The sequence below is a fragment of the Ursus arctos genome, unplaced genomic scaffold, assembly GCF_023065955.2.
Source record: "Ursus arctos isolate Adak ecotype North America unplaced genomic scaffold, UrsArc2.0 scaffold_18, whole genome shotgun sequence".
NCBI classification, from domain to species: domain Eukaryota; kingdom Metazoa; phylum Chordata; class Mammalia; order Carnivora; family Ursidae; genus Ursus; species Ursus arctos.
Genome location: NW_026622852.1, coordinates 31,805,801 through 31,831,060, shown reverse-complemented (window position 1 = coordinate 31,831,060; position 25,260 = coordinate 31,805,801). Strand labels below are relative to the sequence as shown.

The 25,260-nt window shown below is 43.0% G+C and overlaps 2 protein-coding genes across 4 annotated transcripts in view; both read left to right on the top strand.

Moving 5' to 3' along the window:
* The window catches only part of GRIN3A (glutamate ionotropic receptor NMDA type subunit 3A), a 147,347-nt gene that overhangs the window by 103,733 nt on the left and 18,354 nt on the right, over nt 1-25,260 (top strand). For 2 of the 3 annotated variants that reach the window (XM_026506109.4, XM_026506108.4), the window contains exon 6: nt 6,264-6,415. In XM_026506109.4, coding sequence (XP_026361894.1) covers nt 6,264-6,415 — 152 coding nt within the window. Of the gene's footprint in view, nt 1-6,263; nt 6,416-8,623; nt 9,067-25,260 lie in introns of those variants that run through there. The other variant, XM_057313630.1, reaches the window with a different exon arrangement.
* On the top strand, nt 19,625-20,441 carry PPP3R2 (protein phosphatase 3 regulatory subunit B, beta). The gene has a single exon (XM_026506110.4). It carries the CDS (start codon nt 19,625-19,627, stop codon nt 20,135-20,137), a length of 513 nt encoding a protein of 170 aa, XP_026361895.1. The 3' UTR covers nt 20,138-20,441.

Below are 25,260 nucleotides of genomic sequence, written 5' to 3'. Positions count from 1 at the left end.
GGTAATTGAGGTCCCTTCTGCCTTTAGCAGTTACTAACAATGAATCATTTGTCGAGGGCATAAGAATGAGGGACTCCATTCTCCACCTTTGTCTTCAGGGGGCAACCCTATCTTGTCAAAAGACAGCGGTGAGATGGCTTGTTTGCCTCTGCTAGACCCCAGTGCCAGATGCCACACAATTAACTCCCCACTGGTTTCCTGTTTACATTTCCATCTGTGCTCCTGAGACTCAGTGTCTTACAGTTCCCCTCATCTCCACACACCACATTGTTTTCAAAGGGGATAAGCACAAAATGGCGCATGAAAGAGCTCTCTCTACAAGAGAACAGAAAGACCACAGATTTGAATAGAAAGCATTCTCCTCATTGTTGGTTTATTCTAAAAAAAACCACCGCTGGTTTATTCTGGGTGAGGTGCAAATCAGGAAATTTAATTCAGTACTGCCCCTGCCACCAAGTTCACAGCCTGAAAACAGAACTTGATGAAACATAAAGGGAGGATACGTACAAGTTATAAGCAACAGTGTGATAGAAATACTAGTAAAAGTCTTGATTACTGCTTTTTTTTAAAAAAATGTTAATCTCATAAATTTTTAGGAAATATTTCTCTCGATGAAATTTTTAAAAATAGTATATGCTTTGACAACATTTATGTTTCTTGAACTTATAAAAGTGTGGACTTATTAATTAACCAGACATTAGAGGCATAAAAATGTCATGAAAGCAATTCATGAACAATTCTTACCCTTTAGCTTATAGGAGTATTTCATATAGGTATCTGTAGCTGCTGTGTAATAACGGTTATGTAATAGATGATGTATTACCTCTTACGTAACTCATGATGTTAAATTTGAAAGAAGTATCTAATTCACGGACTGATGGAGTTCACCAAGGGACCCTGATATCTGTATGTACTTTCCCAGGTGCTTACATGGCTTCAGGAACTTAGGAGGGAAGGGTGAGTCCATTGGTTCCTTCATATTGAATGTACGTTCACGTTATATGGTACTGATATCACACCAGCTGCTCGTGACAACTGCTCACCCCTCCCAGCTCCCCCGTTCTGCATTTATTTAGGCTTCAAAGGTAAAGGTGAGGCCAATGTGAGCCAGTGGCTCCACTTTGAGTTTGAAACCTTTTCCTGAGGACTCAGCACAGCAAACCGAAACTCTTCAGAATTCAGAAGCATGTGGAAAGTCTTTCGTCGTAGTAAATACCATACACCAGGGACACAAAGACGTATCGTGTGCTCTGGAAAAAACGAAAGTGTTCAGATAAATGAAGACATGTCCCCAATTTATGCATTGGAGTTAGCTGACAATAAAGGTCAAATGGGAAGAAAGAGTAATGGAAGAGCGCAGTAATGATTTGTGACCTTTCTGCCAGAGACCTTTGCCTGTTTTTGAGTTTGTTCTTTTACTTGCTTCCCACTAATTATTTAACACAGTGCTTGGAGCACTATCTCTGGAGTCCGAGTGCTTGGGTGAGAATACGGTTGCTGTTACTCACTGTGCCCCATGGGGCGAGTCGTCTCATCTCTTCTTCAGGCCCCTCATCTGCATAACGGATCTATGAATACCACATCTAGAGTGGAGTTGTGAAGGTTAAGTGAAGTAATCCATGTGAAGCGTGGACAAGCACAGAGTGCCCAGTGAATTATTATTATTTGGTATATTGAATGAATAGACTGAGACCGAGTCCCTAGAAAATTATCCCAGGATAGATAGCCGTCTCATATCTCAGCTTCTCCCACACACTTCTCTCTCCACTCTCATGTGCTGGGGGTAAGGGAACCCCATTTTTAAAGTCTACTTTACAGTTGGGACTATTACAATATGTTCTCAACCGTTGCCCCAGAGTAGCTAAATGTGGTATTCCAAGGACAGACAGCAAAAAATGAATTAATCTTTCTTTCCTGAAGCCTTTTTAACCCTATCTAGGATCTCATTTTCAAAATATCTATTACCCAACTACATTTCAGGAAGATTCTTTTAGTCTATGAATTTCTAACTATACATTTGCTAGCCAAAATATATTTCCCCCACTCTTAGCGGTGTAAAGCTGATTTATCCATGGGGAAAAAAAATCAGGATTCTGTTCTGAAAATTGTTCTCTTGGGCTATTAAGCTGTATCCAATTTCCAGGGTGCCTGATGCCTTCATCTTTAGGGTTGAAGGATTCCATTTTGCTTCATCCATCAACCACAAAATAGTCAACCTCGCCTTTATTGCAAAGCCACGTTTCTAATGATAATGAAAGCAACTCAGGCTGCTAGGTTGAGTCAGCAATTTAAAAATAAGAATTCTTTGACCAATGAACACAATCAAATTTGAAAAGCAACTGATAAAGAGAAGGACAGAAATGAAACCTTCAAGGTTTTACTATTTTATATTTCTGAATAAAATGGATTTTTATGTCTTTTAACAAATACCTCATCTAATCACCACATAACTTTTTTCCCTATGAGAAATTTCTCCCCTTGTTCTATATGCATAATTTGTTTTAATTAGCTCATAATAATTATTATTGACTCTAATAATCATTTAAATGTCAATACTCAATATATGTATTAAAATAGAAAATTTAAAAGGACAGTAATCTATTTTTAGCAGTCAATTGCAAATTAACCTTGACGTGATGGAGTAGAGTGATTTAATATTTATTATTTCCTATGTAGCAATTTTTTATAAATGTCCCTGCAACTTCAACATAGCTTTTCCCTAAGGCATTTGTAATACTTTTGTTGTAGTGCCAAAATTCTGTTCTTAGAATATATAGATTTATCAAAAGTATTAATTTCAGCTTCTTAAACTTTATATCATGTATTTCTGTCTCATCTACCCCAAATGCCACTATCAGGAATCAATCTAAGTAAGATGCTTCCTCTCGTCCTCCCATCAGGTAGCAAGTTCTCATTCCTCTGAGCTCCATAGAGTTTTATCCATCCTCCTCATTGCATCTAGTTTTCATATTTGACCTTTATTGAATTTATGCATCATCTGTCTTGTTTTCCAGAAAAGTCCTGTAACTTTCTCCCATGTTGTGTAGTTATTTATGTCTGCCTCATGCCCCCATGACCCCATTGCTTCATAAGGGTAGAATCGGTGTCTGAGTTAACTTGGAAACCTCTCTAGCCCTCGGTGGGGTATCTGGCACAGAGTATAAGCCTTCAACACATGTTGGTGGAATTAATGAATAGATGAATAGGTGTGCAATGAATGCATATCAAATGAGAAATGAAAACATTTCTGCCATTACACTAAGCTGGGCTGGAATTGTTGGCTTTGAGACGATTTTTAGAAGAAACAATATAGTCCGGGGGTGTTGTCGCCAGTTAATTTCCTCATCTATGTATAATCATGTACCAGGTAGGGCTATACTTACACTATATTGCCACAACTTATTGAAAAGTTTATAAACAAAATCTGCCCATGAATAATATATATTTTGTCTGCGGAAAACAAACCATCAGTTTAGATGATTGTGGTTTTTTACCGAATTGCCCATTTGGGGGAGATTACATCAATATGATTGTAGTGGTAGAGCCTGTGTTGAAGGGGAGGAAATAGGCCAAGTATTCCCTTGTCTTGGTCACATGCTATTCTGGACATAGTATAAAGAGCATTGGTTTTAGACCTACTTGGAAATGCTAACTTTGCCACCTATGAGCTGTGTGACCGTGGGCAGGTTACTTATTCACTCTTTAAGTCCTAAAGTAATACGTATCACACGTAAGTTCATATAGGGGCTAGACACATGTGGAATATTATCTGGTACACAGTAGGACTCAATACGTTCTAGTTATTGTTATTAAATTTCCAGAGGGATTTAGCTCAACTCCACATTGCAGTCTAGTATACACTCTTAGTCTCCTGCGTGATCTACAACATGGGCTAAGGTACATACAAAGTTTATTATAACGTGTAATATATGGTACTCTCTCAATACCTATTAGAAATTGTTGATGAAAATTATTGCCTTGGGGGGAAAATACAGTAATATTCAGCAAACCTGGTCTAGTTATCCTGAAGATCAACCCACTTCCACCAGATAGTTCCAGGTCCTCCTACTATATATTATATATGCCCCAGTTCTTCTCTCTCATGCTATTTATCTCACTTGTAATGACATAATCATTACATAGGGCAGTAATAACTAATAATAGCATGTACACTCAGTGATGGCAGGGACGTTTCTGCCTTGCTCACTGCTAAATCCTGATTACTTAACACAGTGCCTATTCACTCAATAAATATTTGTTGAATGAATGAGTGAATGAATGAATGAATTAGTAAATGATGAATGCATGAGTCAGTAAGTCATTGAATATTATTATGTGCATGACTAGTGTTGTGCTGACATGTAAATAAGTACTGAAAGAATGAACTTGCAACTGAGTTGTCAATAGCATTCATTATAATAAAAGTTTCTAAAGAAAACTGGCTACTTCCTTATGGTTAGTTACCCATTATAAAAAATGTTATTTAATGATAACATCAGCAGAAGAACAGGCTGCCTATGTAAAGTCTTTTATTGTCGGTCTTGCTTTTCAAGCCAAAACGACTAGGCACAAAGTAGGCACTCAAAATAGCTCTTTGAATGGAAAATTCTAATCATGCTCTTGACATTGTCATCACTTCCCTGACTTGCCATTGTTAGGGAACAAACACAGTTATCAGGGGGAAAAACCATACAGCTCCGTAAAACTCAAAAATGTTTTCTGCGTTATTTATTTCTTCTCTTTTACTGGTTATAAACACATCTCAAGCCTCATTTTTTTAAAAAAAGGATTTGTGTATCCACAGTAAAAAACGGAATGAAAACTAATGTCCTTGAAAATAAATTTTAAGATAGAATAATTATAGTATTTGTTTTCATGAAGTATCTTTGAATTCTTGACAGCCTTTTAATCTTTATCAGTGAAAAAAGAACAAGCTATACTTTTAAATTTATCTTCCTCAATCATCCTGAAGGCAAAACATCGTTTTTTGACTATGCTGCCCGATAGCTAAAGACAAAATGTAGTTAATTAGCTCTCTCACATGGCTCATCAAAGAGCTTAACAGTGAATTAACAGTTTGGAAAGGAAGTAAAGCCACACAGAGCGAAGATACATAGTCCAAGCCGGTTAATAACACTCTGACAACACATTATATCCACTTTGTGCTCCGCCGTCATCCTTTCCCCTGCCTGCCTTGCCTTAACCGCTATCCTGGATATTTGACTTATTAGTTCCTTGATTTTCTTCTAGCTGTACTTTTGCCACATGCGTATGAATTCTTAAAAATATACTATTTTGTTTCGAATGTGTTTACATTTACGCAATGGATTCATGCTGTAATCTTCTGGGACTGTTCTTTTTTACTCAGTATTGCTGGGAGTTATCCATATTATCCCATGTAGTTCTAGTTTATATGTTTCACACGATATAATATTCCAATTTTGTAAATATGCCACAATTTATTAACCCATTCTCTTGTCAAAGAACAGTTGGGTTGTTTCCAAATTTTTGCTATTATGAACAGTGCCTCTAAGAACATTCTGGTACATATCTCCTGGTATGGTTGTAGAGGAGCTCTTTAGGAATGTACTTAAAATTACTGGTCTTAGAACATATAAATGTTCAGCTGTACAAAACAATAGCAAACTATTTTCCACAATGGTCATATGAATTTGTATTTGCAGAAGCAACGTGTACGTGATCTTATGGACCAACATCTTCTCCAACACTTGCTCTTACCAGACTCTTTTTTTTGGTCAAGTTTTTGTGGATGTTTTAATTCTCATGCTAAATCATATGTTCATATACAATTTAATAATAATTATTAAAAACTGACAAAATAAAAGTAAAAAAGGATCATATATGACCAATAATGAGAGAATGTCATAAACCAGAGCTTATAATTAATCCAGTTTTGTGTGTTGAAGGTTCAGAGGAGGGGTTCTAGGAGAGGTGGATAGGGAATCCTAGTCCCAGTAAAGGTCTCAAAAGGTATCTTCTCAAAATTATCTTGGAATACAATGTGCCACTGGAACACAGTGAGCAGCCCATTCCTCTCCTTTCCAGATTCATCTCTTCTACTCAGAAAGGCAGCAGATACATAGTAATCATACTTTGGACATCCCTGAGTCCTTTGAAGGAAAGATGCTGAAAACTCACCCGACCCTTGGTACCGGAGCTGACGGCAATCTCACACAAGTGTGGTGGCCCCTCCTAGGATCCTCTCAGGTGAAAAGCTGACCCAAGATTATATTTTCTTCTAGGCTATGGCATTGGTCTCCCACCCAACTCTCCACTGACCTCCAATATCTCGGAGCTAATCAGTCAGTACAAGTCACACGGGCTTATGGATGTGCTGCATGACAAGTGGTACAAGGTGGTTCCCTGCGGAAAGAGGAGCTTTGCCGTCACCGAGGTAAGGAAAAGTGCCGATCGTGTTGATGCTTTGTATTGCTTTACCTTGAAGAATATGAAGAAATGCGGTTACACATGTCCTGTGGTCCATAATCCAGGCTATTACACCTACTAGAACTCACCATATTTGCATTACTCCTAAGTTCACTTGAAGAGTGCCCGTTCCGGTAGGAATTTGCAATAAGACAAGTTTGTCTTGGATTAAAACGTGATGTTATTTTGATGAATCAATGTCTGAGCTTCCACTTTTTTTCTATATGCTATATCCTCAAGTGCAGAAGAAACGCTGTTTGAATTATAGCAGTGGTACCTGAGATTGTCATTAGCAGTGTTTGGTTTAACTCCTAATCGCTGGACATGATGTGGACTTCCAAATGTCTTTCAAGATCTAATCAGATCTAATTTCTCAGTGGTCCAACCATGAATCCTTTGTGGATTTAGAAAAATAGACATACCTTAATGGGTAATTCTTAGATTACTGAATCATAGATTTTTTTTAAACTGAAAACAACCAATACCAATACTTTTCTTTTACAGATGAGAAACTAATACCTAGAGATCCTAAGTGATTTGCCCAAGGCACACAAATAGTCAGAATCTACATCTTTCTATTGCAGTGCTCTGCCTTTACAAGGTAATTAGAAAGAAACCATCAAAGTGGATAATTAAGATAGACTAAAAGATGTAACAAGAACCATAGGTTGAGGTATTTAAAAGAGAAGCCAAATAAACTAGTACAAGGTCAGCCAGACATTTAAAAAAAAACAAAAAACACTACAGCCAACAACAATAATGGCTTCAAATAGCCTCTATTTTGGCAAATTTGTATTTCTACGCAGACTCTTCTGAGCTCCAGAACCATATGTCTACCTTCCCGTTTTGACATCCCCACTTGATATCCTACAGGCATCTCACATTTAACTTGTCAAAAACTGAACCTTTGATCTTCTCTCCTAAATCTGCTTTTCCTCCCGTGCTTCACATCTTGGGTAATGACGCCTCCGTCCACTCAGTTACTCATTCCAGAAACTGCCAAGGATCCTTTGGGCCTCCCACATCTCACCTTCTGCATCCATCAACGAGCCATATTTTTCCCTTCTATAAAATATGTCTCAAGTATGCCCGTTCATCGCCGTCTTCCCTGTCATCACTCTAGCTCAAGCCCTCAGCCCTCATCTGGACCGCTGCAAAAGTCTCCGAACTGCTCTCCGTTTTCATGCCTGCCTTTCTCCAGTTTGTCTTCCACGCAGCAGATCACTCTTCTGCTTAGAAGTCTGCACTGGGCTGCCCTGTTAATTAGGGAGCAATCTGAAACGCAGAACGTGGCCTACAGGGCCCTGTGGCACTTGATCCTGCCTTTATCTTCAGCCTCATCTCATGCCGCTTTCTTCCTGGCTCGTTACAGCCCCACCACCATGGTCATTGTATTTATTTTTTTAAAGATTTATTTGTTTGTTTGAGAGAGAGAGCGCACGTGCGTGTGCATGGGCATGCAGATGGGGGGAGGGGCAGAGGGAGAGGCTCTCAAGCGGACTCCACACTGAGCCCGGAGCCTGATGTGGGGCTTGATCTCATGACCCTGAGATCATGACCTGAGCCCAAACCAAGAGGCAGATATTCAACCAACTGAGCTACCCAGGGGCCCCCACAATGATCATTTTAGGTAGAGATATGCCAATGGCCTCCCTGTCTTGGCATCTTGGCACATGCTGTACGTCCTCCTTCCCAAATACTCTTACCCCTGCCATTTTCCAGCTAATGCCTCTCATTGTGAACTCCCAGCTGAAATCTCACTTCTCCAGAGCCTGCCCATAATCCCTCTTCCAATCTGAATCATATCTTCCTCTTTAACCTCATATTATCTCATTGAGAAGATGGTCATAGAGCAAAGATTTAAAGGAAGCAGGAAGGAAAATGGGGAATTAGGGAACTAGCATGTTCTGTTTCTTACCATGTGACAGAAGCTATATTAGGGACATGAATTCATGGGTTCGTACTGCAACCCTGTTAGGCAGGCATTTTTATCTCTATTTGGAGAGGTTTGCATGGCTTTTTCTAAAAGAAGTAAAATTGGTCATATACTGGTCAGCTGAATTAAGTCAGCCAAGAAAGCAAACAGACCAATTGCTTCAATTGTACAAAACAACAGATCACTTGATGTTTTCTACCGTTCGCTGTAACCATGGTCAACTCATGCTAAAATCTCCAGGTGATTCAAGTTGACAGCAAGACATTAAAGACAAAAGGAGCGTCCCAGTCACGTCCCCAAAGCCAGCCATATGGAATGATTTGCACCTCTATGACCACACGCACACGTCTAGGCTGTTGCCATTTCAGCAGACCATCAGACAGAGGTATCAGCTGGAGGGACCGTCCGACCCCACTGGACAAGCATCTGAGGGTGCAGGGCTCTGTAGACTCAGAACCTCACTCCACTGTGCACATAGAGGGGAATGTCCTTTTGGAGATGAACATAAATCTATTTATTCGAGTATGAAAAGAGCTACCTCAAAGCATGATCAGTTTGAAGCCATACGTTTCTGGACTTGTATCCTGAATCTGCTAATTAACAACTGAATGACTTAACTGCTATTTTGTTTGTTTATTTATTTATTTGAGAGAGAGTGAGAGAGAGAGGGAGGGAACATAAGTGGTGGGAGGGGGAGAGGCCGAGGAAGAAGCAGACTCCCCACTGAACAAGGAGCCTGATGCAGAGCTCGATCCCAGGACCCTGAGATCGTGACTTAAGCCAAAGGCAGATGCTTAACCAACTGAGCCACCCAGGCGACACGACTTAACTGCTATTAAGTCTGAGTTTCCTCATCTGTGAATGAATACGATAAAACCTCTCTTGCTATTTTGTTCTGAGAAGAGGAGATAATTTCCGGAAAGACCTAGTAAGAAAATTGACCCAGTAAGTAGTAAATAATGGAAGTGTCCATAGCTCCTCTCCCTCCATCAGAATTGCCTGAGGTTCATAGATATCGTCAGGTGTCTTCCTGCAGCTCTTTTTAGAAGTGAGGAAACCTTCCCCAAAGACCCTCAGTGGATTCCTCATATGTCATTGGCTAAAGTGGTGTCATCTGCCCTGTGTAATCCAGTCAATGTGAGGGGAATGAGATCATCCTGATGGATTAGACCAGTCATGACTCATCCCCTAGGACTGAGGATGGGCCAGCTTCCCCTGAAATACATGATCACATAGAGAAGACCTAAACAAAAGTAAGGTTCCCTTAGGAAGAATTCGAGAATGGATACTGAATAATCAATCCCCCCCTTCTTCTACACCAACTCTATCAATGGAAAAAGTTGCTTGCTCTCGTCACACCGACTTCCATTCATCTATACAATAAGGTATTTGGATTTTATTATCTTCAGAAGCCCTCCCAGCTTTAATCCAGTGATGGTGGTTTTCCTCCCCATTGTATTATCCTGAGATAAAAATATTGATATTCTTTACAGTATAGTATCATAGTTGAAAACAGGGGCTTTGGAGATAGTTCTGGATTTGAACTCTTTCAGCTCTGTGATATAGGCCATGTTACTTGGTCATTCTGAGCCTCATCTTCTGCAAATTGGGGGACTGTATAGGATTGGAGTAAAAATTAAGTCAGATAGTGCTTGCAAAATATTGAGCTTATGCCCACCTATGCTAACCACAAGGTCACATATGTTGTTAAGGATTTTGAGGTTTCACATAAATGTTCCAGGACTGCGTGGACTTATCAGTAATTTCAAACAAAACCAAATTAAGTGTGGACACATAAGACAGATTTCGAATAACAAATAATCAGCAGAAGCCAAATTCAGGGGAGGGGGATTTGGGGAAATTCTGGATGTAGTAAGCTGGAAGCAGTTGGATAAGAGACTGACATCAGGATCGAGTTATGGTTGTTAAGACAACCCTGGACCCACAGATCTGCTGAATTTGGAAGGAGGAGAGAGGTAGGAGTGGAGAGAGTGGAAGAGATGCATATTCTTAATTAGAATGTCGGAGACCAAAATGAAAGAAGCTTCTGTGGGTGTGGTGGTAAGAGAGCCACCCGCAGCCTCAGGGAATGTTCCGAACACAAGTGGAGCCATTCTGAGGAATGGTGGCAGCTCCTGGTCCACGCAGTCATTGCTTTATGATGGTGCTCACCTGTGTGAATTTACCCAGCCGTGCGTATCCGTGTGCACCGGCTGCCATGTTTGTCTTGTACAACCTGAGAGAGATTTCAGGGTGTCAGCCTCACAAAACCTACAGGTAGAGTGTAATTAAATGAAGCCAGTCTTCAGCTGAAGATTTCCCTTGGCTCCAATCCATGAGTTTCCACCTGCTTTTTTTGGTAAGCCTTCTCCCAGAGAAGGTAGAAGAAGGAAGCATACCTGTTAGTGCTTTGCTCACCATCCCTTTTGGCTCACATGCCATCCATTGCTGGGCTCTGATAGTGTCGAGAAACAAGGACTGGCTCTGAAAGCAGACAAGCCATGTGGGAAGCCTGCCTCTACCATCGGCAGGCCTCACATCAACTGACTCACCTCAGTCTCTGCTTCATCTCTTCCGTGGCTTCTTGTGACGAGTAAATAAAATAGTAGATTAATGAACACATCCCACCTCCTTCACCAGGCCGGGGGCGGGGGGTGCAGGGCACAGGAGAGCAGAAGCAGGAATGTCCTGGAGGACACCTCTCCCAACAGGGGCTCTTGAGGAAGACATTCCTCTGTTAATTTCTGACCCAACCTCCCTTTTTCCAGGTTCAGTCCCAGTCTATATATGTTGCCCCAGAGTAATTAAACACCCTTGTCCTACGAAAAAATATCCTAGTTTAGCTAATGAGTAATCTGGTCACCTAGTAACACAATATGAAAAATGGTTTTTCTTCCTATTTCTGGTAATTGGACATTAATACTTCATCCCCTATGACACCCTTGATCTATTCACCTCCCATCTCTTGGCAACCCCAGAGCTGTCTAGCTGCAGTCTCTCCGGAAGATAAACTCATTTTTTTTTTTAATTCCAGGGCTTTATCCGGTCCCCAGAGTCACCTAGAAAATTGCAGGTCCAGTTCTGCCAACCAGACTCTGGCAGTTCTCAGAGAGGAATTTTAAATCGACCTCAGAGGTTTCTCCATGGTCCTCCTAGCACAACTCTGCCTGTGCCCACGGCAGACTCATTGTCACTCAGTTCCACTGGGGAAAACATATGGCATATTTAAGTTCCTCCATTTTCTTTTGATTCAGCAAAAAAATGTCATTTTTTGGTAAAGTCAGGGAGTGAATTTAGAGTTCCGGGGCCACCGTTTTGTGAAATCTGCTATTTGCAAACCAGGAAAAGGAAAGTGGCAGATCACAGTTTAGCAAACTCCCAAAATTCTTCAAGAAATTAAGATCTATGATGAGATCTTTTTTTTTTTAAGTCTCTTTTAAATAATGGATTGAATAAATAATTGGTTGAAACTTTTAACCACCTGGAAATAGTAAAGAAGGAAGAGGAAATAGTGTCTTGGCAGAGAATGGATGGCACACTCAGAGTCCGAGGAATTTCCAAGAAACCATTTGCAAAGGTGTGGTTTAAGGAAACTCTTTAAGGAAAGAGTACTCTGTCCCAGGGCAAGTAAAGTGAAGGAGCCATTACCACATAGAGGCTCAAAGGGAAAAAGGGAGAAAGCCGTTCCTAGAACCTGGGGGAGGGGATAGCAGAGGGTTTTCTAATGGGAGTTGTGGCCTTTGACAAGGAACATAGCCAACCCACAGTGACCTGGCTGGGAGATGGCCAGAGAATAAATACCTGACCTCAGCTCTTCTAGCTTCTTCATCTCCCACCATGGCCTTAGGTCAAGGGAGCCTGTCAGTGTGGTCCACAGAGGACCTCCCCAGGGCACAAAGCTGGATGGAGAAAGGTGGAGAGTGGGTCTGGAAGGGCAAAAGAATGTCCAGCACAGACCCTCATGGCAGATGAAGATGGGGATGGGACAGCTTGAGGAAAGTACCCACAGCCTGACCATCTGAGAATGTGCAGCTTCTGCGCCCAAACACAGGTCCAGCCTGCAGGGAGACAGTTCATGCCTTGCCTTGGTCAGAAAGAGGAGAGAAGTACAACCATTGGGATGCTGGTCTTGGGAGCCAGGCCACCCTGGCTCTACCATGATTATGAGGAGGCAGCCTTATGTCCTGGGAAAAGTTACTAACCTCTCTCAACCTCAGTTGAATCTGGATCTTGCTGTATTATTACAAGGTTTTTCTGCCTCTTATTCCAAGGGTCTCCTTGTTGAGTGCTGAGAGAAACAAATACATACTAAGCAGGAAGTTGAACATTGCCATGAAAGGAGTTCCATCTCAGGAATTCAGAGACCTTGATTACATGGTGTAAGGAAAAGGAGAAGTAAATTCTGGAACAGTCTAAAAGTAAATCATGGTACTTCTCTGTGTTTCTTAATATCGAGGAAAGTGCACAATAGGAAACTGCACCATTCCATCTCTGAGCTCATCCTCAACTTGACCTTCCCTAAAACCCCTAAAATGACTCCATCCATGGCCTCCCCAGTCCTGAACTTCGTCTAATTAAGGATGGGACCACTGGGCAGGGATGAAGTGAGAGATCTGCTAAGCTCATTATTAGTTTGTTTTTTAAAGCTGAAGTTAAATGGTTTGTTTTCAAGAGCACTGTAGAGGTGCAAATGTAAAAATAACCAGTTTCAAAATATCTATATCACGAAAGTACATCAAAACATCATGAGCACAAACTGCTTGACCTCTCTGAGTTTCCTCTGCTCAATGGAGAGAACAACATTTGATGCTCCTGGCTCGGTGTAAGGAACGGAGATAACGTACATGAAAGCGCCTGACACCTACAGACGGAGGTGTTGAGTGAGTGGTGGGTGTCAGATCTGTCTTGACTCTGCCATGAACCAGCTGAATGACCTTCAGCCCATCACCAACGTTCACTCAAGCTTGTTTCCTCACCTTAAGATTGAGCTGTGTAGCATGGCCAGCTTAGAGAATGCTGTAGTTCTCCAGCTGATGGGATAGGTTTAGAGGGATCCTGATACAGGTCCTGGGACAGAGAAGAGCGAACTGGCTGGCTCCAATCTGGGCTCTCCATCTCTGACCACTGCCCCAGACCTCCAAAATGTGCATGCCATATGAAACTTCCTAACATTTGTTCACTGAGAAAATGGAGTTTTCTTGAGGTAAATCCATTCTTCCCTCTCTTTTTTGGGGGGAGAGGAGGAAGGGCTTAGTCAACTCTACATTGAGAGCCAAATAGACCACACAAGTCACATCAAGAAGCTTCAGGGCCGGTCAGTTTTCTTTCCAGTTTGTCTTTAAAAACCCAAAGGGAATGGTATGGGGGTGGGAAAGGGGTGAGTTTTAATGCAGTCTTTTCTGCTCTTGACAACTAGGTCACATCTCAACAGCCTCCTGCCCCTCTCATCCCTACCCCTTCCTTTTTCAATTTAAAATGTCACTGCCGTTCAACCTGATGAAAGTTATGGCGAGGCAAGGAGAGTTAATGACTGTAGATTACTTTAAATTGAAAACCCGTGTATGTCGGGAGCCACCTTGACAGCTGAGCGCTTCCCTCGGAATAGCCTAAGTAATTAAGTTTAATATTTAAGCCAAGCATAAGGTCAGATGGATCCTATCCAGGTAGTGCTTTCTGGAAACCTGAGGAAGCACAAAGCCATACGTGTGTCCTTTTATGATGTGGAGTGGAATTGTGCGTGAAGAAAGGGAGGCCAGTCTCCGAAAGGCCTCACCTTCTTACAGTCTGCTACCAGAACAAATTCATTCATTCATTCCTGCATCCATGCATCCATCAGCAGACATGTACTGAACTCCTGTGTGCCGGTCCTGCACCAGGGGCAGCTGGTGCGGAGATGACTACAGAACTCACAGGAGGGAGACAGACCTGTGAACAAACCCCCGACACCACACGGCACAGGGGCAGCAGGAGAAGATGCAAGGTAGAGCAGTGAGACAGGCAAGCCAATGAATTACTCATGGAAGAGCAAGAACGAATCAGAGAAGGCTTCCTGGAGGAGGTAACCTCTGTCAGGGGAAGAACCGTCCAGTCAGCATGAGCAAGACACTGAGGCACGGAATTACAGGCAATGCAGTTTGGCCCCAACCCTCCAGAGACACTGCACCCAGTGATGCTGGATGGACAGGACTTTATGCCCTTTTAGTGGGGCCCTCCTCAGGGATGCTGACATCGTAGATGGCACCTTTCCTTCTGTTCTGCTTTACAGCTCCTCTATGACCCCCACAAGAGCAGGGACATCTTCTCAAATCTCCATATGGAAGGCAGTCTGAAATAACTGAAAAATTTTCAGCTCCAAAAGTAGACATACTGAGGTTTGACAGCCCACTCCATCCCTGTGTGTCCGTGTAAGCCATGTGACTTCTAAAACTTCAGATCCTTACCCCCAAACTGGGGATAATAATAGACTCTTCCTATAAGTAGTGAAATGTATTTAATGAGCTATTTTAGGAGGAATACTTAGCTTAATAAATGTTCCCTCCTCTTTCCCTGAGTGTAGAATTATGTGTCCAGAAGAAAAACTACTTGGTAAATAACATGCACATGCAGGAGATTACGGGTGGTACGCCCTCCCTTTTGGACCCATCTCCAAAAAAGCAGGAGCATCTTCTAATGACGAGCATCTTACAATTCCAACATAAAGATTCTTTTATGTGTTACTTATATATGTTACAAAACTGAAGATTGTTTTACTGGAGGACTTGAAAAAGACATGATTCTGGAATTTTCTACCTTGCCAAGTGCGGGATTAACCAGCAATTATCGTATCATGTGATTCCTTTCTTCCAACTCTGCTTCTAGGTTTGAGTGGGGAAACATGGTTTATACAGACCATTACTATGCACTTCAATCAGATTTTTAAAGAAACAACAGTAACTATTTTCTTTAAATGTGATCCGTGGTCTTTTAAAGTCAGGTTACTGGGTGGGCGGGCTGGAGCCCTACAATTCTCCCCTGTTGCTTTCCTCTTGTGCCATATCATCACAAAGGTGGGGTTGTTACTTTGTTGCTCTCTGCATACAATGGATGACGGAAGTTGAAATTTTGCTACAAGGAAAACCAATTCCAGCGAGTGCCCTCTTCACCCTTGCTAATGACCAAGTAAACAGAGCTGGTGGAATAAGGGTCTGTTCCTTTGTATACCAGAGGTGCTTGGGCATAAATTATGCTCAAGACCGAATACTGTTAATAGTTTTTGCTTTTTACCCTGGTTACATTCAATGAACTCATGAATATTTATGAATATGGTTATTTACTGTGCAACTAAAGGGTGTGAACAGAGCCCAAACTGATTAGGACTGTTGTGAGAGACAGTCTTTCTTCCACTTTTTGAGATTTCCGTACACCGAAGTCTATAGGGGAATCACATGAAACAGGACTCCTCCGTAATTATTCCCTGTGCTAATAAGTAGTTGCTTCCAGGCTCTCAAGACGGCTTGAAAAAAAACAGAAAGCTTGGAAACGTGTGAAGATTGCCATCTAGTGGCTGTGATGTGCAGTGTCACAAAATACCAGAAAAGCCATCTTTTTTGTTCCTCTCAAACAGCATTAACCAAGTCTAAGAAGGTGCGAAATTGCCCTCACATTCCCTCTGTCATATCCAAGTGTCTGAAGACACTTTCTCGCGATGCAGCTGTGGGAGGTGATGGAATCTCAGGACATGTTCAATGAGAAGGCAGCATGGGGGGAAGCCCTGGGATCCGTAAGGGGTGCCCCTCTTATCACACATTATAGGTGGCTTCCTGTAACATCCCAGCACAGGGCTGGTCAGCGAGGGAAGCCAGGACAATGACATGTGGAGCCCCACCTCTGCCCCCTCCCTCTATCCTTCTGTCCAGTAAGACGTCAGGCCTGGTTGTTACGGGTTGAATTGTGTCCCCCAAAAAGACATATTGAGTTTCTAATGAACTAACCCCCTGGTACCTCAGAACAAGGCCTGGTTTGGAAACAAGGTCACTGCAGACATGTTTAGTTAAACTGAGGCGTGGTCACTGTTCAAGGATGGGTCCCTAATCCAACATGACTGGCGTCCTTAGAAGACGACAGTCACTTTGGAGAGACAGACACAGGGAGAACACCATGACCACGAGGCAGAGATTGGATTCATGCAGCTGCAAACCAAGGGGTGCCAGAGACCGCCGGCAAAGCATCAGAGGCTCGAATAAGCAAAGAAGGACTTCCTCCACAGGTTTCAGAGGGCACACGGCCCTGCTGACATCTGGAGTTCAGAGTTCAGTTCAACTTCTGTTGAAGCCCCCAGTGTGTGGTACTTCGCTATGACAGCCAAGCAGATGGGTACACCTGGCCTTTCTCCTCCAGTGCCTCTTTCAGCCTACCGCCCGCTCTCGTTTCCCAGACAAGCACGGGTGGTCGTCCTCAGTGGCTGGCTGCTCTCCCCGCCGCCGGTCTCTCCCCTGCTCAATTCACCCTTCACAATGCCAGAGTCATCTTTCTAGAATAGAATCCTGTTCAGTCATTCTCGTGTGCTTTCAGTCACTCTTTCTGTGTTGTATAGAAACCAATTGTCTTGGCCAAACATTTCAAAACTCCCATTGATCTGGTTTCTTCCACTTCACTTTGGATTTTACTCAGGTACTTCAGCCATGTTGCACCAGGGGCTGCCATCCCCACCTGCTCCCTTTCCCACTTCTGTGATTATGGTACCTGTCCCCCTTGTCGGGATCAAAGGGTACTTCTTGCAAAAAAAAGTCTTCCTCCATTTGTTCCCAGCAAGAATTCTAGGAATTTCCCAACCACTTCTCAGTTCTCTGAATTCTTACACCTTTTAGCTTTTATCTTTCTGATGACATCTTTCCTTTTCCATCTTGTGTTATAATTAATTACAGCTGTCTAATGCCTCAAGTCACTCAGCGGTCAGTAAGCTTTCTGAGTAGGGACCATCCTGAGTGCCCTTAGTGCATGTTGAAGAAACACAATTGGACAAATGATGCCCTGTAAGGAATGACTGAATAAACATTGCACTTTCTTCAGTGTCTAGGGAATGGTCAGACATTTCTTCCCTTCATCTAATACCGTGCTCTCCTGCAACCTCCTTGTTCTGGCAACAGTGGCCTTTTTCAAGTTCTCCTACTTGATATGCTCCTCCTGCCCCCGGACCTTTGCACATGTAGTTCCTTCTTCCCGGAACACTCATCCCTGCCCAGAACATCCAGTTCATTTCTTCTGTTTCTTGATATTTCAGCTCAGTCATCACTTCCCCAATTAAGGATTAGTTCTTCTTTCTGACTAGATCAAATTCTCATTGTGTGAACTCCCCTGGCACCACAGATTCCTCCTGTGTTACCTCTTACCTGCAACACTCACCACAGGTGCCCCTTTAACATTTCTGGGCATGGTAATTTGGTTAATGTCCATCTTCCCTGCAAAACATGAGGACAGAGACAGCTGGAAAAGTATCTGCTTTAGATCGCCACTGTATGCCTCTCGTATCATAGATGTTCAATAAATATTTGTGAAGGAAACAAACGAATAGTTGAGTATATCTGTATGTACATATACGTAAATAATCTTAAAATTTTCCAGGCAAGCCTAAAGTAGGCAATAATTATAACATCTATCATTTTGGTACCTACTATGTTCTAGGCATTGAGCCTAATTCTTTAATGTGTGCTATCTTATTTAATCCTGAAAATGATGCTATGAGTTAGCAATTGTTGTCCCAGTTTTACAGATGGCAGTGACTCAAATAATTGTGCCCAGGATCACAGAGTTGTTAAATAGCAAAACGATGATTGAACACCAGTGCTCATATTAAACACCATGCCAGAATTACAAAAGAAAATCAAACATGTTTTTCTTGATCCTTTTGAATACATTTGATAAACATAAAAGACTGACCAAATAGCGCTACATCCTTCCAGTCATACTGTTTATTAAATTGTAGATTTCTCAATAGCAAAGCTGTATATAGTTCTCAAGGGGATGTATCTTGTTTACCACAGAAGACCCATCAGCTGGCACAGGCCTGGCACACAGTAGGTGTTCGATATATATTTGAACTTGAAACAAAGTTTGTCACATTCAAGAAAAACAAAACACATATAGCCAGAGCCAAACACCTGCTTTGGAGAAAGCAAATAAAGAAGTAAGAAAAGAACAAGAAAGAAGATAGGGTACCAAAGGTATTGAGCACCTACTATGCTCCAGCATGCTATTTTAGATGGCTTTTTTATTATTTGAGGTGTTCTCTCACTTAAACCTAAAATAACACTATGACACCATTATATTATTCCTCCTTTGCAGATGAGAAATCTGATGCTTGGGTTTTAAAATCAGGGCTATGTGGTTCCACAGTCTTTTTGATGGCTAACCTCAACACAGATTGATGTTAAATATGGTGATGGACAACATCACAGATAGGTGATGGCTTCCAGGTCAGGGTCAACAACCCAGCCTGGAGAGCTCCCTGAATGGCTGTGTGACACTGCTCAGAAGCCCGTCCTCCTGTGTCATTTGCAAGATGAGGCCCTACATGAGCCCCAGGACTGTCACTCCCATTTCTGTTGGCAGTTGTTTTTGCACGTGACCATCTCATAGTTCCTTCCCTGAAAACTCTTGCTGAAATGGAAGTGCCATCAGGCTCCTGATTTCTTCTGGAACAATCAGTCAACCCTTTTCATTTACTTACTGTGGTGAATGTCCCAAGAGCCAGATCCCTCCGCAGTGATAAACAGAAAGAGTAACAGTGAAAATGACTGGGAATAACAGTCAGAGAAAATTGAAACAGTGGCATTGAGCTCCATGATAATGCTGAACTCCAGTTTATGAAATGCGGAGCGATGGGGATACTGCCCCTTTGGAGTTTACTAAGGAAAAGTGAGGAAGTGAGAAGATAAAATATTAGCAAGGGAACTAGGGAGAAAACCTCAAGTGTCCGAGAGAAGGAAGGAAGGCCGAGCAACCTGTCAGCCTGTCACTCTCATGGGCATCCATCCCCCCAACCCCCACCCTGCTCCACCCTCTCCTACCTCCTCCCCCTTCCCTCCCTGCCGGGCTCCCTGCTCTGGGAGCAGGTTGGTTGATTCCTACCTGGTGAGAGGGGGGAGGGGGGGGGCCGTGAGCCCTGCAAGCCTGCCCCCACCCCCATTCTCCCGCCGCGCAACCGTTGGTCTGGCTTGAACCCGCCCGTGCCCATCGCCCTTGCGAGCGGTGCCCGCGTCCACAATGGGAAATGAAGCCAGTTACCCGGAGGAAATGTGCTCCCACTTCAACCCTGACGAAATCAAAAGGCTGGGCAAGAGGTTTAAGAAGCTGGACTTGGACTCTTCGGGCGCACTGAGCCTGGAGGAGTTCATGTCCCTGCCCGAGCTGCAGCAGAATCCGTTGGTGCAGCGAGTGGTCGACGTCTTCGACACCGACGGCAACGGAGAAGTGGACTTCAAGGAGTTCATCCTGGGGACCTCCCAGTTCAGCGTCAGGGGGGACGAGGAGCAAAAGTTGAGGTTTGCCTTCAGCATCTACGACATCGATAAAGACGGCTACATTTCCAACGGGGAGCTCTTCCAGGTGCTGAAGCTGATGGTGGGCAACAACCTGAAGGACTGGCAGCTGCAGCAGCTCGTGGACAAAACCATCATCATCCTGGACCAGGATGGAGACGGCAAAATATCCTTCGAGGAATTCTGCACTGTGGTCGGAGGCCTGGAGATCCACAAGAAGTTGGTGGTGATAGTGTGAGCTTTTAAGAGCGCTACCCACCAACTCTTACTTCCCTTTCTGTCCCTTTTAAGATCAGCTCAAGGCAGCCCAGCAGCTGTCTCTCTGACTTATTTGGAAGTGTTTCTCTTAGTGAAGCCGCATTTTTCTAACAGGAACCTCATGACCAATTCGGTGTTTGTTACTTCTTTTTCTCTCAATGATTCAGGGTAACACCCTGATTGGGGGAGAACAAGATGAAGGAGCATGGTGGAGAAGGAAAATCAAAAGGCTTTTCTAAACTCTTTTTCCTTGTTTTGATTCAGAAACCAAACTATAAAGAGTCAAGAAGTTCTTTAAAAATCCAAAAATAAGAAAATATACATATCTTTGCCTTCACTTCTCATTGTATGATAGACGGGAGGAAATTGCACAATTTAAATCAGGTGTTAGGTGAACTGTTTTCATTTACTTCTATCCAGGTTCTCTTGACAGATTGTTAACTTTCTGTTGTGGCAACAGGAACAGATCTATTTCTCTTGGCTGAGCACCTTTTTTTTTTTTTTTTTTTTTTTTTTTTTTTTTTTTTTTTTTTTTGAGCACCTTTTAATAAGCTCTCTCTGGGCAGTGAAAACCCATCTTTCCCTTTCCTAGACTGCAGCCTGCTCCCCATCTTGCATCCAGAAATCCCTGAGCCCATCTGGAGGGCTCCTCCTCTCCCATCATTCTAGCTCCTGACCAGGAACTGGGCTCAGGGCTCTTACAAGAAATGCTAAGCCTAGACTAAGTGCCCAGCCCAACTCTCAGCCTCAGCGGCAGTTTTTCAGGGTGGGCTACCCATCCCAATATGAAATTCAGTTAAGATTGCTTCCAGCCAAACAGGGCAGGGACATTCCCAGAAAGCCAAACAGGGCAGGGACCTTCCCAGAAAGCTCTTGCCTCCAAAACTCAGCCCCACCATCACCCCCAGTTAGAGGGAAAGAGACAGATTCAGAGCCGTTCTTCCCACAGGACAGAGCCAGACACATGCAAAAGATGCAGAGATGGGCAAACACGTCTCTGCAGTGGTGGGGGAGGAGGGGACTGTTTCTGTACTAGCTAAACTCAGTTTTAAACATGAGACCTGGGGCTTGGCAGGGAAGCTGAGAGCTCTTTAACCCCAGGAAGCCTTTTCTCTAATGGAACACTCAGCCCAGAATCCCTCACATGCTAATACACCTGCAGCAGAGGTGTGTACTGGAGCCTGTTCACACTGGACAAGGGCAGTGTGTGTGCACCTCTTTCCAGCTCCGTGTTTAGTGATGTCATGTTGATAGATTGAAATTGGCCGTGGAAGGGACACCTGGATGGCTCAGTCGGTTAAGCATCTGCCTTCAGCTGGGGTCGAGATCCCAGGGTCCTGGGATTGAGGATATCAGGCTCTCTGCTCAGCAGGGAGCCTGCTTCTCCCTCTGCCTGCCCCTCCCCCAGCTTTGTGCTTGTGCTTGCACTGGCTCTCTTTCTCTCTTTGCCAAATAAAATCTTTATTAAAAAAAGAAAGAAAGAAAATTGGCCATGGTAGAACTAGTACATCATGGAAAGGAGCAAAAACTTTTCATGTTGTTTTATTTGGAGAACCAGTATACTTCCCCACGGAAGGGCTGAAGGCTCTCCAAACACCAGGACAATGAAACCAACTCTCCCTACACAGGACCAAACTCAGGTGATTTTTCTCAGGATGAGGAAGATCTGTTTGAAAGATAGTATTGTCCTTCTATTTTGAAGAAGCCAGTTGCTAGTCTTGAAAAAACAAAAGTAGGAAAAATAAGTCCACAAATTTAATTACTGTCAGGGCAACCTTCTACCAAGGCTTCCTGCCATACTTTTTCTTTAGTAGATTATTTAGGAACCACAAAAAATAGGAATCTCTGTCCCTTTGATTCCTGTGCAGTCCTAAAAATTTTATTAATAATAAATGGTCCCAACCCTATAGTGATATGAGTTATAGCCCCATTGCAGGATAAAGGTTCAGACACACCTGGGTTTGGACTCATTTACAACTGGGTTCTTAGGACAACTTGCATGAGCAAGTTACTTAACCTCTCAGTGTCAGGTGTCCTAATTAAAACGAGGACCCGTTGCGTGGTTATTTTGAGGATTCAAAAATATAAAACATGGGGGCGCCTGGGTGGCACAGCGGTTAAGCGTCTGCCTTCGGCTCAGGGCGTGATCCCGGCGTTCTGGGATCGAGCCCCACATCAGGCTCCTCCATTGTGAGCCTGCTTCTTCCTCTCCCACTCCCCCTGCTTGTGTTCCCTCTCTCGCTGGCTGTCTCTATCTCTGTCAAATAAATAAATAAAATCTTTAAAAATATATATATATAAAACATGTAAGGGGTCCCTGGCTGGCTTGGTTGGTAGAGCACACAACTCTTGATCTCCGGGTTGTGAGTTTGAGCCCCATGTTGGGTGTAGAGTCTACTAAAAAATAAGACGAGTGCCTAAAGCACAGCGGGTTCATTCTAATTCCCTTCCCTCCCCCATTATTCCACTTCTATTAGATCAAGATACATAAGGGAAACAGGATGCTTATTTCTTCGTTTCGAACCCTTTCTTAGTACTTAGCTACACCACTCTAAAATTAACTGGTAGGGGCGCCTGGGTGGCACAGCGGTTAAGCGTCTGCCTTCGGCTCAGGGCATGATCCTGGCGTTATGGGATCGAGCCCCACATCGGGCTCCTCCGCTGTGAGCCTGCTTCTTCCTCTCCCACTCCCCCTGCTTGTGTTTCCTCTCTCGCTGGCTGTCTCTGTCGAATAAATAAATAAAATCTTTAAAAAAAAAATAAAAAATAAAAAATAAATAAAATTAACTGGTTGTTTGTGTAATCCTAATCCAGAAAAGAAACGATGTCACAGTCCTCCCCACCTCCTCATTTGCCAAGGGAACAATAGACATCTTGACTAGAGAAAGTTCAAAAGAAAGACTCTCGTTCTAGCCCAACCTGTTTGACTTTGTGGAGGAAACTATGCGTGAGGAAAGCGAGCGTGGGTAGCACTAGCCGAGAAGGCCTCTCAGAGACATTTTTTATATACCCTGCAATGTACACATTAAAATATGGAAAGTTTAAAATTACGACCAAGGGTTTGAAACAAGTTGGATCACGTGTTTAAGCTTAACAAGAGGAGGAAAAATATTTCAGCTGCTGGAATGGCTGGAATTAACAAGCTAATTGCTCGATCAATCTACTTAACGTAGTTACCCAGAGCTTTATGGCAATGACCTTGAACTGAGAGCCTGTTTCCAGTTTCAGCAGCTGGAAAGATCTGACTGTATGGATATTTGGGAAGAAAGATCACATTTACTTCCAAGTTAGAATGCTATGATTTTTCTGTTAGTTGCCAGTTGCCAACAAATGTAGTTCTGTACAACTCCGTGGGTGATAATGAACCAGTGTTCCAGATACTGCTGAGGTTGTTGCATCGTTTAATCGTAATAACACTGTGAAGTTGGTGCCATCATTCAGTTTAATACATGATGCTATAGAGAGATCTAGAATCTTCTCCAAGATCTCCCAGCTGGTAAGTGGCAAACCAAGAACTTGAACCAGGCTGCTGCTGCTGCTTTTTTTTTTTTTAGATTTATTCATTCTTTTGAGAGAGAGTGTGCACACCTGTGCACCAGTGTGGGGAGCGGCAGACGGAGAGAATCTTCAAGCAGGTCTCCCCTCTCCCCCAGCCCAAGTGCAGAGCCCGTGGGACTCGATCCCACCACCCATGAGATCATGACTGGAGCTGAAACCAAGAGTCAGACGCTTAACCGACTGAGCCACCCAGGCACCCCTGAACCAGGCTTTCTTTTTTTTTTTTTTTTTAAAGATTTTTTATTTATTTATTCGACAGGATAGAGACAGCCAGCGAGAGAGGGAACACAAGCAGGAGGAGTGGGAGAGGAAGAAGCAGGCTCATAGCGGAGGAGCCTGATGTGGGGCTCGATCCCATAACGCCAGGATCACGTCCTGAGCCGAAGGCAGATGCTTAACCGCTGTGCCACCCAGGCGCCCCTGAACCACGCTTTCTGACCCCAAACGCTGAACTCACTGAATTACCTCTTATTTTTATGGTTCCTATATTTACCTGCTTCAAAATATTTCTGATAGTCTTGTTAATATAATCAAATCAAACCTCAGTTTTCACTAAAGGGGTGAATTACGTGCCAAGGAGCAAGCAGCCCCCACCTCTTTGGTTCTACATATTGCAAAAAAAAAAAAGTTAAGCAAGGCAATCTTAAGTCATCTTCCACCTTCATCTCATTTTGGAAAATCAGTGACAGTATTTAGATTAAACTGGTCACGGCAACCAATACACTTCCAAGCCGTAGGGATCAGTAACAATATGTTGTTATGAATCCTGTGTTAATGGGTCGTATCTGCTCTCTACCATATGTTGCGATCCCAAACCACTAGACGCTTCTTTTTTTTTTAAACAAAGGAGAAAATATGGCTTTAGCACTGTTGGTTTATCCTCTCTCATGCTTTAGAGGCATTCTCCGGGAAAAATCTCTCAGGAAATTTTTTTGCTTAGTTACAAACTCTGTTCTTCCCTTATGCTATTGATTCTTTGTTAGCATGTAGGATGTCGTTGATCTGGCTACTCTGTTTTATCTATTTTGCTTGCCTTGAAAAGGGGGAGGCTTGGATGTTTTTAAAGACAAGGTGGCACCGTAAGAGTCAGACCACTAGCCTGAGAATTGGAACTGGACCCCTCTCCTTTCATCCTGGCTACTGTAGCCATCCCCAGGGCTGGTGGCTGTGTGAATAGCAACAAATCGTGTGTCAGCTTTAAAGGCATTAGCTGATTCACAGTGAAAAACCACAACACTGAAGGGACACTAGCAGAAGGACAGCTGTGTACATCAAAGGATACAGTCTGACAGCTCATAGGCTTAATCTGACCCACGAGTACACTTTGTTGTTGTTAGTTTTACATGGTGTTTGTCCTCACGGTTTTTTAATTTGCCAATATTTTTAAAATCTGAAGATCTTAAATCAAAATGAGCATAAAGGAGTGCATGTCACCCCAAGATGAGAGTGATCTTTTATTGGCTAAGTTACCTCCAAAGCACGTGGCTAAAATGGAAAGTCTCAATGAAGGGAAAATGACGTGCTCCACTCTTTAGTACAGAAGCT

Excerpts from the sequence above, each read along its gene's own strand:
- PPP3R2 (XM_026506110.4), top strand. The coding sequence starts at position 19,625 with ATGGGAAATGAAGCCAGTTACCCGGAGGAAATGTGCTCCCACTTCAAC.